The 17,905-nt window shown below is 36.5% G+C and overlaps 1 protein-coding gene across 1 annotated transcript; it reads left to right on the top strand.

Moving 5' to 3' along the window:
• Positions 1-8,249: 8,249 nt before the first annotated feature.
• Positions 8,250-14,089, top strand: LOC123559568 (amiloride-sensitive amine oxidase [copper-containing]-like). Its single transcript, XM_045351499.2, has 3 exons — positions 8,250-8,436; positions 10,293-10,338; positions 11,139-14,089. Exons 1-3 carry the CDS (start codon positions 8,357-8,359, stop codon positions 13,497-13,499), a joined length of 2,487 nt encoding a protein of 828 aa, XP_045207434.2. The 5' UTR covers positions 8,250-8,356; the 3' UTR covers positions 13,500-14,089.
• Positions 14,090-17,905: the final 3,816 nt, after the last annotated feature.

Raw genomic sequence — 17,905 nt, 5'->3', positions numbered from 1 at the left:
TATATACAGTATGTTCTTTAACAAAATATTAAAAGTGGGTGTTTTCCTAACTTTTTGGAATGAATCCATTATTGTTACACTGTATAAAGGTGGTAATAATACAAAAAACTACAGAGGAATTAGTCTTGTACCTACCTTGGTAAAATATATACAAGCCTTATAAACTAACGACTGTCCTTCTACGAAGATATGTACAATAAAATAGCAGAAGCACAGGCCGGATGGAATCCCGTTTATTCAACAGTATTCTTTGGAGCGGAATTCATATAAGTTTTAAGTAACTTGTTTTCCAATCCATTCGATTAATATTTTGTTTGTTTGTTTGTACTATTTTGATTGATGAATGTTTTTATCAAACTTTGTTAACTTAAATGTACTACTCGTGTTTGTAAATATAATTATAATTGTGGAAATAAATATAGATTAAACCAACAGTTGACATAGCATTTTTTAAAAACAGTTTTTAAGTGCTATATCTAAAACTCGTGGCAAGTTATATGCTGCTTTTGGCGACTTTCAAAATGCCTTTGACACTGTAACTAGGTCAAAAACTGTGATTTCTTCCTAAAAATAATGGTGTTAAGGAAAAAATATTAAAATCTATACAAGAGATGTATAAAAATGTTTGAGCCAAAGTCAAATGTGGAATCAATTCATACACAGATTACTCTGTATGCGGGCTAGGCTTGAAACAGGGATGCTTATGTCACAGGGTGAGACATAACACAACATAATAACAAGGAACGGAAACAATAGAACACATAACCAAAATACTGATATTCAGTGGTTTTTGGACTTCGTGACACTTAGCCAGTCCAGTACTGTTTAGCCTGTTTATAGACGGATTTTACAGGATTTTGGCAGACAGTAGAGTTCATGGAATACAGTTTTTATGGAATTTCATTCCATAGGTTAAAACCAACTTCGCCACGTCGTTACATTGTTTTAAATAGACATTATTGAAAAAAACTTAAAAATTCTTGTCTATAGTCTTAAACATATCCATAGCTTAGATATTTCGCATGTAGCATTGTGTAGTAGTTCTCTACCTGGGGCCGGTTGTTCGAAACTTTAACCGGCTGTTAAACTAACCGCCTGTTAAATTTTGATTTGAATTACTAGACTTGGTGAGAAACACTAATATGATGTTTTGATTTTATTGTAAAGAGTTTTTATTGTTCATAATTCTTACCTCATACATTTGTTTTTCAAAGTCGACTGAAATGCCGAAAAATAACTCTAAAAGTTAATCAACCGTTAGCTTAATCGCCTGTTAAAGTTTCGAACAACTAGGCCCAGTTGTTTAAATCGTGCTCTAGGGTCAAAATTGGCTCCGCGCTAAGGTTCACTTATTTTACATAGACTTATATAAGTATAGGAAAAACTTTTAAAAATCTTCTTGTCTTAAACCTCAAGGCAAAAAACCTGGCTATTTGACACATGGCTTGGTGTAGTAGTCATCTACCAAACCATGTTCAAACCATGCCCCTGAAATCAAAATTGACCCCGCCCAGGGGTTTACATGTTTACACAGATTAATTTAAGAAAACTACTTAAAATCTTCTTAAAACTGCAAAGTCCGGCACTTAGAAATTTGTTATGTAGAATTGTCGAGTAGTCCTCCACAGAGTTTGCTCAAAGATGCTGATGGGATTAAAATTGGGCCCGTCCAGGGGTTCATTTATTTTACATAGACATATATAAGAAAACCATTAAAATCTTCTCTGAAAGTCCAACAGCTAAGATGTTTCATATATAGCATTGTGTAGTGTTGCTCGTGTTGCTCTGCTAAGTTTGCTTAAACATATTTCTGGGGTCAAAGTTGGCCCCACACAGGGCTTGGAATCGCTTGTTTTACATAGACTTTTGTATATATAATCTTCTTATCTAAACTCTCAAAGCCTATGGTTTAGATATTTAGTGTAGTGGTCCTCTACTATGTTGTCTAAATTATGCCCCTAGGGTCAGTTTTAGCCCCGCACAGGGTTTCTCTTGTTTTACATAGACTGATATAGGAAATGTTTTTTAAAAGTATTTGTCTAAAATCTTAAGACCTAAAGCTTAGACATTTGGTATATAGCAATGTGAAGTGGTCTTCTGCCAATTTGTTCAAATCATGCCACTGAGGTCAAATTTGGCCTTGCCCAAGGGTTCGCGTATTTACTTATTCTTATATAAGAATATTATCAAAAATCTTCTTCTCTAAAGCTGCTCGGTCCAGCGCTTAGATATTTGGTTTGTCGCACTGTCTAGTGGTCCACTATCAAGTTTGCTCAAATCATGTCTCTCAGGTAAAAACTGGTCCCAGGTTCACTTTTTTATATTGTCTTTATACAGGAAAAACTTTAAAGGCATTCTTGTCTGAACCCCCGATGCCTACAGTGGTTCTACACCAAGTTTATTCTAACCATACACCTTGGCTTAAATTGGTCCCTCCCTACGGCTAATTCTCCCTATGGTTAGTTCTCCCTATGGTTAGTTTATACTAATTTATTTTAGCTCGATTGTGATGAAAGCTTCAAGCTTATTGGAACCACTTTCGAGTCCGCTTTCTGGAAAAACCAGTACTGGTGTCATATGAGAAGTCATGGTCGTGACCCCAGTGGGGCTCGAACCCAGGACCCCTTGATTGAGCGGCCGACACCTTATCCAATAGACTACCTCCCCCTATGGGTCACATTGTTATCTAGACTTATATAGTAAAAACTTGAATACATCTTATTGAGCTTAGATATTGGGTATGTAGAATGCTGTAGTTTTATTCAAACCATGCCTCTTGTGTCAAAATTCGCCTCGTCCTAGGGTTCAACGTACGTAAAACACCTATGTGAGTCAGGTGAGGGATATAGGACCGTTATGTCCCTCTTGAAATATATTTCGTATAATCAAATGTACTTCCTGGAGGATATTTGAAGCAACCCATCTACTGTATCTTTTCACCACAGCTTCTATTTGTGGTTGGCCTGCTTTTAGGTAATGCCCGTGTTTGTTGTGTTCAATGCTTCCAAGCAATCTTACCTTTTAATAGTTTATTAATGCATGAATACATGAGAGTATGTGTACTTCTGGTCAGCAGATAGGCACCTATTTACCTCACATATACCCTTATATCTATACGGAGTGTTGTATTGACGGCTGCGTTCTTCTCCTTTTTGACTTTTGTCCTTGATTTAGCACTGTTCTGTGTTTACACAAAGGGAAATACCAGTGCAGTTTTTGTTTAACGTTTCAGTGAAGCTCAATCTACCTTTCTCATATACCGACCGTAAAACCGATCTCCTCAAGGGCTATCACATAGTGCCAGCTTGAAATGGATTGTATGGGAATAGTTTTTGAACTGAACAATCTGTATTTACTTCTAATAAAACTCAACAATTCTCGTTATATACCCAGATGGATTTTAGTGATGGTAAAATTTTACTTTTCGTTCTTAATATTTGAAACACCTGTGAAAACAAAAATTGCAAAACATACTTAAAAAGATAATCCCGTTTTTCACAACGTCAGATAATTAAATCCTTGTTTTGATCAGATGTCATGGGAAGCTAAATTATTTTGAAGTATTTCTTTCTTTAAAATCTTACAGACAGAACTGCGCTTTTAAACTTTAAGGGGACGCATATTGCTACATTCACAGTTCATACAGAAATGAGGAAGGGGTGCATATTCAAGAAATCGATGGTGGGAAGATAAAAAACATATTCCTAAACTGATATAATACTGATGGACACCTGTAATATTCAGTAGTTTGTGGATAAGGATGTGGTACTATGAATGTAATAGGAAAACAGAGGTCTTTGTGAAAGTACATTCAACACAAAATATTAAGCTTTTGTATAAGGCAAAAACAGGTTTTTTACAATAACAGTGTTACAAATAATGTTGAAGGGATGAAATTTTCTTTCTAACACACCAGGTTTGCTTAAACATGTAAAAATTTAACGCCACGTCATTTCAGCTCGGGATGGACGCCATATTTCTCATTGATAAAAAATGTAAACAAATAAAATCAGAGTGGGATTAGCATTGCAAGGGCATAACATGACATTCTACACAATGAATACCTTAGAACAGATATCTAAGATGCTACACAGGTCAGGCGGGCTAAATGCATAATGTCGATCACTTGAAATTCATCTTTAAAAGGTGGTTAATTTTAGTCTATTTACATGGTTTTTAATTTTCCCACGACTTCCCGGCGATTCACTGCAAAAAGTATTACTGCGCCGGACGAAAGGTAACTCTAATAAACAACGGGAGACAACTTAGGTGTCAGCACGTGTATATTTTTTTAAAAAACATGTCGATTATTTTAATTTCTTATCAAATAATGAATTCTATTCAGATATTCGTCTTTAATATTAGAAAATTTTTAATTTCTGTGGACATTTATCAAAAAATATTACTTACTTTGCGCATCAAACTGGTTTCCGCTTCAGTTGTGAGGCACTTCCGTTATACTTTTTGACAACAATAACAAAACACACAAGAGTGCCAGAATGTCAAAATATACGCCCGTCACAGCAAATTACTTTACTCTAGCACCTGTATTTGCAAATGGAATTTTAATTTTGTGGTTGTTTAGTAATCATTGTAAGTCATTTGTTTTTCTAAGTCCACAAAAAAACTCCTTACCAGGTAGAGATACATTAAAATACACCTAAAATTTGAAAGTAACATCTATGTTGTACCACAGTAAAGTGGTCTTGTTTTTTACCTACGGTCAATTATAAAAAAGTTACAATATAAGTTATTTATATTAACAACTAAGGGAAGATAATCTTAAAAAAAAAAAAAAAAAAAAATCCAAAAAAAAGTCCACGAAAAAATCTTTACCAGGTAGAGATTGGTCAAAATACACCTCATAATTGGATGTAGCATGCATGTTGTACTACAGAAAAGTGGTCTCGATTTTTCCCTACGACTAGTAATGAAAAAGTTACAATATAAGCTATTTATAGTAACAACAAAGGGAAGTAATTCTAAAGAAGGGAACTGCGCATGACACTTCATCTCATGATGGTGTATAATTGTGTCAAGTTACATCAAAATCCCTTCATGCATGAAGAAGAAATGCTTCGGACAAAGTCATTCTTGTATCTGACCTTTGGCCTCTAAGTGTGACCTTGACCTTTGACCTAGGGACCTGGTTCTTGCGCATGACACTCCGCCTCGTGGTGGTGAACATTTGTGCAAAGTTATATCAAAATCCCTCTATGCATGAAGAAGAAATGCACCGGACAAGGTTTTCATTCTTGTATCCGTTGACCTCTAAGTGTGACCTTGACCTTAGACCTAGGGACCTGGTTCTTGCGCATGACACTCCGCCTCGTGGTGGTGAACATTTGTGCCAAGTTATATCAAAATCCCTCCATGCATGAAGAAGATATGCTCCGGACAAAGTTTTCTTTCTTGTATCCTTTGACCTCTAAGTGTGACCTTGACCTTAGACCTAGGGACCTGGTTCTTGCGCATGACACTCCGTCTCATGATGATGAACAATTGTACCAACTTTCATCAAAATCCCTCCATGCATGAAGAAGATATGCTCCGGACAAAGTCATTCTTGAATTTGACCTTTGACCTCTAAGTGTGACCTTGACCTTAGACCTAGGGACCTGGTTTTTGCGCATGACACTCTGTCTCATGATGGTGAACAACTGTGCCAAGTTTCATCAAAATCCCTTCATGCATGTAGAAGATATACTCCGGACAAAGTCTGTGGACGCCGCCCGCCCGCCCACCAGGGGCGTTCCCATAATACGTCCCGTTTTTCAAACGGGCGTATAAAAATGAATCAATAAAGTCACTTATAAACCGACTGCTACTTACATCAGTGTAAGTATAGTTGTTGTTACAACATTATACTTGTTCATTACGTTATGAGATAAAGTTTATCTTGAACTGCATAATCCATTAATTACGTTTACATGATACTAATAAACTTTGATAATGTGGCAGTTGAGTCCAGTACGTCCAGGGGTGTTCAAAGATAATCCGTCATAGATCTGTTGCAAACTAAGTATTGGATTTACCTGTATTGGACGATAAACAGTGTCGATTGTATTCAGGTCAACTGCCACATTATCAAAGTTTATTAGTATTGCATTTACAATTTATCTGACCCCGTTTTTTTTACGTGAATGACAGCATTCTCGTGCAACTCGTGCAAACAGAGTTATGAAAAGTATGGTGGAGAATTCAAGGGCAAATTATAAATGACATTAAAGTGAGGATAACGTATATCCGTTCAGTTTTGATCATTGACATTCCTGCTGTGTATTAGTAAGTTTTGTGAACAAGATTAGAATGTTACTTTTGCACATATACACATTGATTGGACCTCTCGACCAAATTTCATACCTTATTTTAGGGATTTTTAAGACAATAAATTTTCAAAAGTTTGTTGAATGTGTTTTGATATTTAAGTGCATTGTAGTTCATGAATACCAAGTTGAAAATTAATAATGACAACATTTCTAGGCCCTTATTGTAAGCCACTCGACTTCTGTAACGATAAATGTTTAATGTATTAAGGGGAATATACTCTTTTAGTTTTGGAATGTGGCATTCCTTGACCACCGTATCTTTTCTTATGCACTACTTTGTAAACAAACTAAATAATATGTTTTAGCTTACATATGCAAAATGAAAAGCAAGACAGTGAACTTATTTCACTTTTTTTCTTTAAATTAGAATCTGTAGGAGATTGATAAATGTTTGGACAAGGTGAAGCACTATTATTTTCGCACAAAAAAGTATTAATTGTTGCCTTTGAATGTACACAATAGGTCTTATGTAATTCAACAATAACTTTCATGTTTCAGTTTTTCTCATTTTTATTTTAGTGAGCAATCCTTTGTGTACATATAACAGTTGAAACAGTATCCATTCCATGTTCCAAAACCTTGTACTTTTTTGCAGGTAAATTTTATCATACCCCACCCACTTTTTTCTAATTTCAAAGTATGCGTCCCCTTAAGGCAGTTGAAGGTAACAATAATAATATAAACACATTTACAACTGGGAACTAGTCACTTACGTGAGCGGCCAGTTATATATTATGGCACGCCTCGCCTGCCTGTGTCTGTTTTTTTCGCCGAGTACGTATCATGGTTGTTTTGCGCAAACAATAAGTTATATTTAACTTTCGTACAATTTAATTTCCATCATATCCTATGCAAAAAATAAAACTTACCGACTCAGTCAAACTGAGTCTGTCGTATAAATTTGTATAAATTATAATCCTATTACAAAATGTACTTTTTGATACATATACCAGTATGAACTAAACATTTCTTGATCCCTTCACCAGGGAAAATCAATGCGAAAATAGCAATATATGTTTCTTCATGGGTATACAATTCGCGAAACAAGAGCACCGCAAGGCGGAGCAGTATACGCCTGAAGGTATGACCTTTGACCCCGAAGTGTGTCCTTGACCTAAAAGCGCTCTGCACGTCGTCTCGATGAGGTGAAATTTAAGTGTGTGCCAAGTTTCTTTAAAATCCGTCAAGCAGTTCAAGAGTTATAGAGCGGACATGAAACATAGTCATATGACATTTGACCCCGAAGTATGATCTTGACCTTGCAGCGAGCCATTCAGAACATGCGCTCTGCACATTGTCTTGATTTGGTGAACATTTGTGTCAAGTTTCTTCGAAATCCTTCAAGAAGTTCAGGTATAACCTTTGACCCCTAAGTGTGACATTTACCTTGAAGCGAGCCATCCGAAACATGAGCTCCGCACGTCGTCTTGATGTGGTGAACATTTGTGCCAAGTTTCTTTAAAATACTTCAAGCAGTTCAAGAGTTACAGAGTGGTCACGAAACAAAGTCATATGACCTTTGACCCCTAAGTGTGATCTTGACCTTGAAGCAAGTTATCCATATCATGCGCTCTGCACGTCGTCTTGATGTGGTGAACATTTGTTTCAAGTTTCTTTGAAATTCTTCACGGGGTTCAAGAGTTACAGAGCGGACATGAAATTGCTAACGTACGAACGGACAGACGGACGGACATAAACATAATATGTCCCTTTGAGCGTATAAAAATGATTTAGATATTGAGCTTGCCAGAGATCTTGTTTTTACACAAATGCACGCTTTCAGATCTATAAACAAATAAGGGTACTCGCTGATAACGGTTTACTGCATCAATACTAGAGGTTTCAAGTGTTTTCATCCGGTCGTTATCATTACCCTTAGATTAAAATACAATAAGTCACGTCAATGCTGGGGTCCTCATCATAAAATATTAACCTGTTTATCCGAGTATGCCGTGTGCTATCATTTCATTGTAATAACTTATACTGACTGTAATGTAGAAATAAAGTTAAAGACACGTTAGAAATACATGAGCATGTCTGCGGACTCATTAAAGGTTTCTGGAGCGACAGCTGGAAATGAAGAGCATGGAGCTGGAAAGAATAAAAGGTAGAAATTACTTTTGCTATATGTAGACGGAGCTAATAAGGTTCTTATCCTAGTGACAGTAAAGAGCAGTCTGCACAGTGCAAAATCCCGGTTCCGTTTATCGTTACTGATCTTCTAAAATTATCCACGATACAATAGGGTTATTATAACAGCAGCTCGATCTGGGATGCTGGATTCGGCTCGAGTAGAGTTTTGCCAGATCGGATCTTACGAGGCGCGCAAGCGCCGAGTGTGATCCGACCTTGAAAAATCCACGAGAGCCAAATACAAGCTACTAGCTACTACTATAATGACCCTTTTATCATATTCCTCTACCTTTTTGTGCCCCCCACATGAGTGGTAGATTTGGTCTTGTCCGTGCGTCCGTGCGTCCGTCCGTGCGTCTGTGCGTCCGTCCGAAGTTCGTGACGCGCCTAGCTCAAAAAGTATTTGATATAAATTGATGAATCTTTATCATGATATGAACTTGCGCACCTCCTATTTTTCGTCTGGCTCCGCCCCCTATTTCCAGAGTTATGGCCCCTGAAATAGTCAAAAATGCACATTTTCACCTTGTGACACGCCTAGCTCAAAAAGTATTTGATGTAGATTCATGAAACCTTCTATGAGTCTTAATCATGATATCATGATATGAACTTGCGCACCTTCTATTTTTCATCTTGCACCGCCCCCTATTTTCAGTGCTATGGCCCCTGAAATAGTCAAAAATGCACATTTTCACCCTGTGATGCGCCTAGCTCAAAAAGTATTTAACAAGAATTGATTAAACCTTGCATGAGACTTTATCATGATATGAACTTGCACACATCCTATTTTTCATGTGGGTCCGCCCCCTATTTCTAGTGTTATGGTCCCTGAAATAGTTAAAAATACACATTTTCACTTTGTGACTCATCTAACTCAAAAATTATTTTATATAAATGGATGAAACCTTGCCTGAGTTTTATTCATAATATGAACTTGAGCGCCTCCTATTTTTTGTCTGCCTTAGCCCCCTATTTCCAGTGTTATTGCCCCTGAAATAGTTCAAAATGCACATTTTCACCTTGTGATGCATCTAGCTCAAAAAGTATATGATATAAATGAATGAAAACTTGCATGAATCTTTATCATGATATAAACTTGCACATCTCTCATTTTTGGCAGGCTCCACCCCCTATTTTTAAAGTTATTGCCCCTGAAATAGTCAAAAATGCACATTTTCACCTAATAATGTGCCTAGCTCAAAAATATTTGATGTAAATTCATGAAACCTTGCTTGAGTCTTTATCATGATGTGACCTTGCACACTTGACATTCTTCTTGAGAATTTTATTGCTTATTACAGAGTTACAGTCCTTGCAATAGCCAAAATAGTGGCTGTTTTGTTTGTGATGCTCATAGGTCAAAAAGTATATGCCATAGAATACTGAATCATTTTCATAAAATGTTAGTTTAGGCTATATTACCCACTTAGGACTGTAAGCATTTGAATTATTGCCACTTATTTGTGACAAATGTACCGGGGGAGGGGGGGGGGGCACACCCTGTGTCCTACAGCCACATTCTAGTTGTTTGTTGTTTTGTTACTGAACGAAATCTTCAATGTTTATCGATATCAAAATGGACGTTTTTATGTGCGCTATTCATAGAACTGTGTCAGGTCATGCATATTAATGAAAGTAGTCTGGTAGCATACAATACGGAAGGTACAATACGGAGTTTTTTCTGCCTTTTAATGTTTAATTGTGAAAAACAATCCGATTTTTTTATGATAAATACAATTGCATCTTCATTGAATCATATTGGAAGGAAAGACATACTGATTTCGGAGTAGTCAAAATATTGTAATAAAGTTGTTTTTTTTTTTCTTCCAGGAACCTTAACATACCATCTTTGGGGAACCAACCGGATGATGATATGGTAAGTACTTGATCAGGGTACGTCACTTGGTGTACTTGCGCTCGGTCCAGTTCTGATCGGAGCTTTAATTGTAAATCACTTGTGGGAGGAAAGCAAGCAAGAAATTAAATGAAGAAAGGAAAGGGATATAATTGATGTTATTATGGAAAACATACAGATGAAGCATGAAAAGTTTGAAAATTTAAAACGTAATTGTAGATGGTGAGTGTGGTAGAGAAATAATAAGTTAAGATTCTTCTATGTTATTCTGATAACTTAAAGCATTTCTTCAGAGTTCAAGAAACACGGTTGCTTAAACATGTAATGCTCTGCTCTTTCATATTTATCATTTCTAAAATAAATTACTTCCTACAGCTATGCAACGAGCTTTGCTGAGAGACATAAAAATGAACTGTTGTCAACAAACTTCTACTACCTGATAGCCTTGGTACTGATGTTGTTTCCGACCTTCATGTAAATTAACTAAATTCCAAACTAGATATGGTTTCACAACTGTGGCTCAGTTATGAACAGTAAGTGGCGTATCATATGTCAAATTACAAAACATACAATAAGACTTAACGGTTGTGAGATAAAACAATGTGTGTAACTTGACACAGAAAGAAGTTGAAAGCAAGCGGAAAAATAAAAAATAAGGGTGGGGCTAAGCATCAGTGAAAAGAGAGCATGAAAAAATTAAACTTCATACTGTGGTCTTGCTAAAACATGTCGATAAAAAAATGTTAAATAAAATGTAACCTGAATATTTACAAAGATTACAAAAAAAAATATTTTTTTTAATTGTTTTGTTCTCGTTTCAGGAAATGTCCCCGTTGACTGTCGAGAAAAACACCGTTGAGAAAACTGCTCAGAACGACAAGAGGAAACTTCATCGGAAAGTTTATATAGTAAACGTAGTACTCCTCACATCAGTCGTTGTGCTTCTAGTGATAGTTATATACCTGGCAACAGTCAAGCAGCCATCGCAGCGATGTAACTACGCAGATAGTGATTACGTCAAACCTAGAAACTGGAAAGATCCCGAACCTCATGATGATCTTTCTCCGGAAGAGTTCTCTGCTGTTCGCAACTTCATGATCAAAACAAAGTCACTTGGTATAACACCATTTGAGGAAGCAACGGTTAACAGTAGTTATATATTGACAATTGATCTGTTCTTGCCCAGGAAAGCTGAAGTTATAGAGTACTTAGATAGGGGAGGAAGAAAGCCACAAAGAAAAGCTCTAGTTGTGGTTATTCGTGGTGACACTGAACCTCCAAAGATCGAAGAGTATATTGTTTCGCCTTTACCGACGCCTACAACGGCCGAACCATACCGAAATCCTTCATATAAACAATTTCCAATACCATTTACGAGCCGACCTATGGACGATGTTAATTATATTCCATTCTATAATGTTGTGATTTATGATGCTATGGAGCAGATGTACCCACTGCTGATTGAAAGCTATGGTCGAGGATACCATAACTGCACTACAAAAGCAAATTGTCTCATTCCCTTTGACACTGCCCCACGTGGAAGGAAGTCGGGGGACCGTAAAACATGGGTGTGGCTTTTTGCAGCAGAAGATGGCTTTTATATTCATCCACTTGGACTTGAATTCTTTATTGACCATAAATCTACTGATACCAGTGAATGGCATGTAGAGATGGTTGTTTATAATGGACGTAAGTTTATAGGCATTGATGCTTTGATGGAAGCTTATAACACAAATACGTTGAACTTGATTCATAGAAAAGACAAGAATTCTAAATATTCTTCATACGCGGCCAGAGGAGATATTTCCAAACAACCGCTTCAAGGTCCTCGCTTATTTGAACCGGATGGAAAACGATACAGTATAAATGGTCAACATGTGACCTATGGACAGTGGAGTTTCCATTACAGTATGAGAGCCTCTACTGGGTTGCAAATATTTGATGTAAAATTTGATGACGAACGTTTAGCATATGAAATAAGTCTACAGGAAGTTCTTGTCATGTATACAGGATACGGGCCTACTCAATCAAACACGGACTATTATGATGTGTCCTGGTTCCTGGGTGCAACAAATATGGAACTCATCAGAGGAATCGATTGTCCAGAAACGGCCATTTTTCTAGACACTTATTTTTTCGCAAATTCGGCTTCAGTACAAAAATATAAAAGCAATGTTTGTGTTTTTGAAACTAATGGGGCTATACCTCTTCGCCGTCATTATTCTAATAATTTTGACGGCGGGTATACATTTTATGGAGGAATCGCAGATTATCACCTTGTTATTAGAACAGTTGCAAATGTTTGGAATTACGACTATATATTTGATTACATTTTTTACAATAATGGCGCTATAGAAGTTAAATCATCGGCTACAGGTTATGTGCAAGCTACATTCCGCCTACCTGAAGAGGAGAAATATGGAGGAATAATTCATGAACAAGTAATGGCTGATCTCCATAGTCACATATTCACATACAAGGTTGATCTTGACATTGCGGGTATAGAAAACCGATACACGACTCTTGATGTCGGCCTTGAAACAGTCAAAGATCCTTGGTTTGAAACTTATAATAGAACACAGATGAAAATAACTAAGCATCTCATTTCAAAGGAAACAAAAGAACAAACATTTAAAGATGGTGTTCCGCAATACCTTCTCATCCATAATAAAGATGGGAATAACAAGTTCGGATCGTCGAGGACTTACAGGATCCTTAACAAGGCGCCAAATCCATTTCTTGTCCGCGATCTAGAGTTGGCAAACGCTTGTAAATTTGCACGCTATCCAGTAATTGTGACAAAGAGGAAAGACACGGAACAAACTGCATCCACTATTTATGCCCAGCACGAACCGTGGAACCCGGTGCTTGATTTCAACGACTTCATAAATGACGAAAATCTCATTGATGAAGATCTCGTTGCCTGGGTCACTACTGGTACCCATCATATCCCTGGAACTGAAGATTTACCGTCCACACCAACTACATGGAACCAGTTCTCATTCTTTCTCACACCACATGATTTCTTTGATGAATCTCCTAGCGTACGTTCCTCAGACAACGTTGTGATACGTCCAGACAGCAACGGAAAACCAGTTATACATACATACGGACGGTTGTTTGAGTCAAAGTGTATTCCACAAACAGTTGGACCGTATACGTTTGATGGGAGAAGAGGGTAGTGGTGTAGAACAAATCAAAGTACTGAGAGGACTGATGTGGGCAGCGGTTGACAGCTTTTAGTAATGGGCATGGACAGTTAGCTTAAGTTTGGTGATTCTAGTTAAACTACTTTTGATTAATAAGCATTTTCAACATTTCTTTTACCAGAGCAAGGGGTAAAACTCTGCTTTTATTCTGTCAAAGGGTATAAAATAATATATGAACAAAGTTCATGTGCTTATTGAATTTTGTGAGAGTTGGTTAATTTTGCTCAAAATCTTTTTTGAATTATAAGCATTATTTTAACAAATCAATGGGAAACACCCTGTTTTTACTGGAACAAGGGAATAACAGTAAATGTGAGCAAAGATCATGGACTAATTGATAATTATGTGATGTTTGGAGATTCTAGTTATAACAAGAGCTTGTAGAACACTTGCATGAAGTAACTGACAAGGAACAGAAATTATTTGGTCACTGGATATTTAACGTATTGATCTAAAATCAATAATTATGGGTCATTCATCAGTCTTTGATGACCTCCGTAACAAATGTGATTTCATACCAAAGCATAATCTAGTTTTCTGGCAAAAAAGTTCTATTACAAGTGGATGTGATATTGACCTTTGACCTACTGAACTCAAAATCAATAGGTGTCATTTGCTGGTCATGACAAATCTCCCGATCTCATGGTCCTAGGCCCAAGCGTTCTACAGTTATTATCCGGAAACTGACCAACCAACATTCATCATCAAACATTCTAGCATAAAACTGCTGTTCTTGTCACTTTTCGGGGGTGTTTTAACAGGAGAGAAAACGTGTGTTAACAGAGAGATTCTCCCACTGTTATAACACCTTTTTATATATGCGCGTTCCGTGGCAAAGCGTAAACGTCATTCGGCCCCAAAACGGATAATTCAAAACGAAATGACGTAAACGTAAAAAAAACAACTCAGACATTCTCGTGCATTTCGTGGAAATTTAATGACGTTGAGTGACATTGTATTCATTTATCAGTTTTTACGCGTTTTATGCTAGAATAGCGTTAGCGCATGTTTATTTCGTGTTATAACATTTGCAGAATCCCTCGGGATACGTTTGTTCCCTCGCCCTAACGGGCTCGGGCACCAACCAATCATGCATTATCCCTACATTAATACTTACAATATACCCCTCCTCCTTCGAGGAGGGCAATTAATTTTCAAATTAGAAGATGTCCATGTCTCCCTAGGCCCCCAGTACACAGTCGTTATAGGCAAGAAGCCAATAGAGGATAGGAGCGATAGATAAAGAAACACTAATGATTGGCTGCAACAGAGATCATCCACCTGGCATGTCCAATCAGTTACAAAATTCTGGGTCAAGTGGTTCTCAAGTAAACCATTTTCCATGTTCAGGCCCCTGTGCCTTGATCTTTGATCGAGTGAGCCCAAAATCAACAGGGGTCATCTACTCTGCATGTCCGACCATCCTATGAAGTTTCAACATTCTGGGTCAAGTGATTCTCAAGTTATTGATCCAGAAAGAGTTTTTCCATCTTCATGCCTCTGTGACCTTTCCCTTAAGTCAAGTGACCCCAGAAAAGTTATTTGTAATTCCTATCATCGTGATTGAAAGTTCTGGGTCAAATGATTCTAAAGTTATTGGTTTGAAACCGTTTTCAAAGTTCTGGTTCCTGTGACCTTAACTTTTGATCAAGTAATTCAAAAATCAATAGGAGTCATCTACTCTACATGCCCAATCATCTTATGAAGTTTCAACTTTCTGGGTCAAGTGGTTCTCAAGTTATTGAACAGAAACGAATTTCCATGGTCAGGGCCCTGTGCCATTGACAGGTGATTTTTTTAAAAAAATTTAAATGAGATCTCATCTTGGTAAAAGCAGGCTATAAATATATTATACATAAATTACATATATAAAAGACACTTCAAAATAGTTCTTGAACTAAAAGCAACCATAAAAAAATATTTAGAATGAAATCAAATGTTTCATTCAATTTTATAATAACCAAAACAACTACTACTGTTCCAATATCAGCACACATCATGATCATCGGGTTGCAGTCAGTCATTTTTCAGCTGTAGGTTAATATAATATGCTTCATAATCATAACAACATGCAAGTCTTAGTGTTGTTATATTTTCTGGACCATTGGGACCATGGAGTCCATTCAACATATGTAGAGTTCCGCTGAAGCCGGTGCTAGGGGGCGTAAGAGGTGTTGCACATTACATTGTCTTTCATGAACAGACTCAATCAAACCGAGCCTGTTATATATTATTCTTCTTTGTTGCATTCTATGCCTCCAAAGGATCTTTTTACGAATTTTATTGTTAAAAATGCAAATATTGAAAATTGACATTTTTTTCTAACTTAGTTTGAATTGTCTCAGATGATTTCATTGCAGTCTTCCGAATCCCGTTATTGTATAATTATTCGAGAAGAAATCGTACGTCAGTACGTGAATATTTGGGGACGAAAACACCGCAAATTTACCGGCGATTAAAAGGCGAACTTGTTAAAAATACTGTTTCTTTCGAATTAATTATTCCCTTTAATGATATGTCAATCAAAACACCAGCTGGAATGTAATATTAAATCAAATTGAAGTGCATACGTTCGTATTTCCGGGAAACAGGTACGAATTTTTCGTCCACTCCGTTACGGCTGCAATTATTTTCCTAAGTCGTGCAAATAAAAATTATTTACATAAATATTATGAAGGGATCGTATCTTTCTCTATGAAATATACATAAGAAACACCTCTTCTGTTGATTTCATGCAATATATCTTTCCATTAACCCATTTCTATGCTATAAAGTTCGACGGATACACGGGTGCAATTCTATCCGAAATAGAACGCACGCCGTGCTGGTTATATGTTTTCTGATCATGTGACTAAAACAAGCTCTTTAGTGTTGTTATAATTATAAAAGTTTCGATTAACTTTTCTAGCAGGAACTGAGTTTTAATTCAAAACGTTTACAAAAGACGCAACTTTTTGTTTTAATATACCGATTATAGATCTACGCGGAAGGTGCTGAAGTACACATACGATTTTTAGGTTATTTATAGTTTATTTCGGTCACGTGATGAAGGATTGTTTCGGTCATGTGATCAAAGCAAACATGCTCATTTTCATACGCGTTGTTTTGTTATAAAGTATAAATTACGACAAGTATGTACTTAAGCAATGAATTTTTTGATAAAGTTGAATCTCAGAAGCTTTCTGAAAGTTAAACAGACTTGAATTACGTAAAATTTAAGGAGGACATGGAACTACGTGTTCTTCGGTTTCGGATAAGCGTTTTGACCGTAAATTTGTGGTATGGTAAATCTGTGGTCACGCTTCGCTGCCCACAAAAATAACAACTTACATGATTATAGCCAAGATTAATTTTGTTTTTAATATGTTTGCTAATTTTGTTGATTTTATTTTAATTTTATTTCGGGCATTCTCCAGGACTTTAGAAACTTTCAGATACTTTGAAATTCACTTATCATTATTCATCAAATCTGATCCAATATGGTGACAGACACTTTTTTGTGAAGCGTGACCATTGTCACCAGCGCACGTGCATTTACTCGAAATTAAATTTCACTATATGTTGAAGTCGATTATAGACTCGTGTACAACCATTTTGTTAATTCATGACTTCTATAGAATTAAAGGTCTAAAGTTAGCCCGAATATGACCTTCATGAGCGGAAGTCGCAGTTTATCACAGAGAAATTACTTCCTTAACTCCCTTATTTATTAAGCACATTTGATAAATTTATGCATAACGAAAATCTCCTTAGATCGCATTTTACAAATTCATAGATGCGACATTTTTTTAAAGTCCTTAAGCCATACAGAATAACAGCAAACATAATTTCAGCTTAAACGCAGTTGTATTATATCATACACTTATTGAATGGCCCAGAGAGCATATTGTGTCTTTAGCCGTTGAACTATAGCACAAACTGTAAACAAATGAGTCCTGTAATAATGCATAACCGTCACATAAGTTTAATATAAAGTATCGTGATTGTAAGGAAAGTTAAGTCTGGATCATTTATTTAAGACTGTCACAGCAGTTATTGGAAATATGAAATGTATAATTTAGTTGGTATTCAAGGTTAAAACACTGTCATGACGTCACTCCTTTGTACTCGCCGTACTGTAATTTTAATATTGGACTGCTTTTAATGGGATGCAGTACTGTATTTTCCACGTGGAGTCCAATATTTGTTTAATATTAGACAGTTTATTTGATACTGGACTGCACGAGGAAAACGATTGATATATTATGGCCAGTTTTTCAACTCTGCCACTATAGAAGATTTAAACTAAGTTTGTCATGGCTAAACCTTGCATTCCAACGGAACTCAGCGCGTATATTTGTAAATTATTAGCTTAGCCAATATACCGTATAATACATACA

The sequence above is a fragment of the Mercenaria mercenaria genome, chromosome 10 (genome assembly GCF_021730395.1).
Source record: "Mercenaria mercenaria strain notata chromosome 10, MADL_Memer_1, whole genome shotgun sequence".
NCBI classification, from domain to species: domain Eukaryota; kingdom Metazoa; phylum Mollusca; class Bivalvia; order Venerida; family Veneridae; genus Mercenaria; species Mercenaria mercenaria.
The sequence above is the reverse complement of the archived record's forward strand: the minus strand, read 5'-3'. Positions and strand labels throughout refer to the sequence as shown.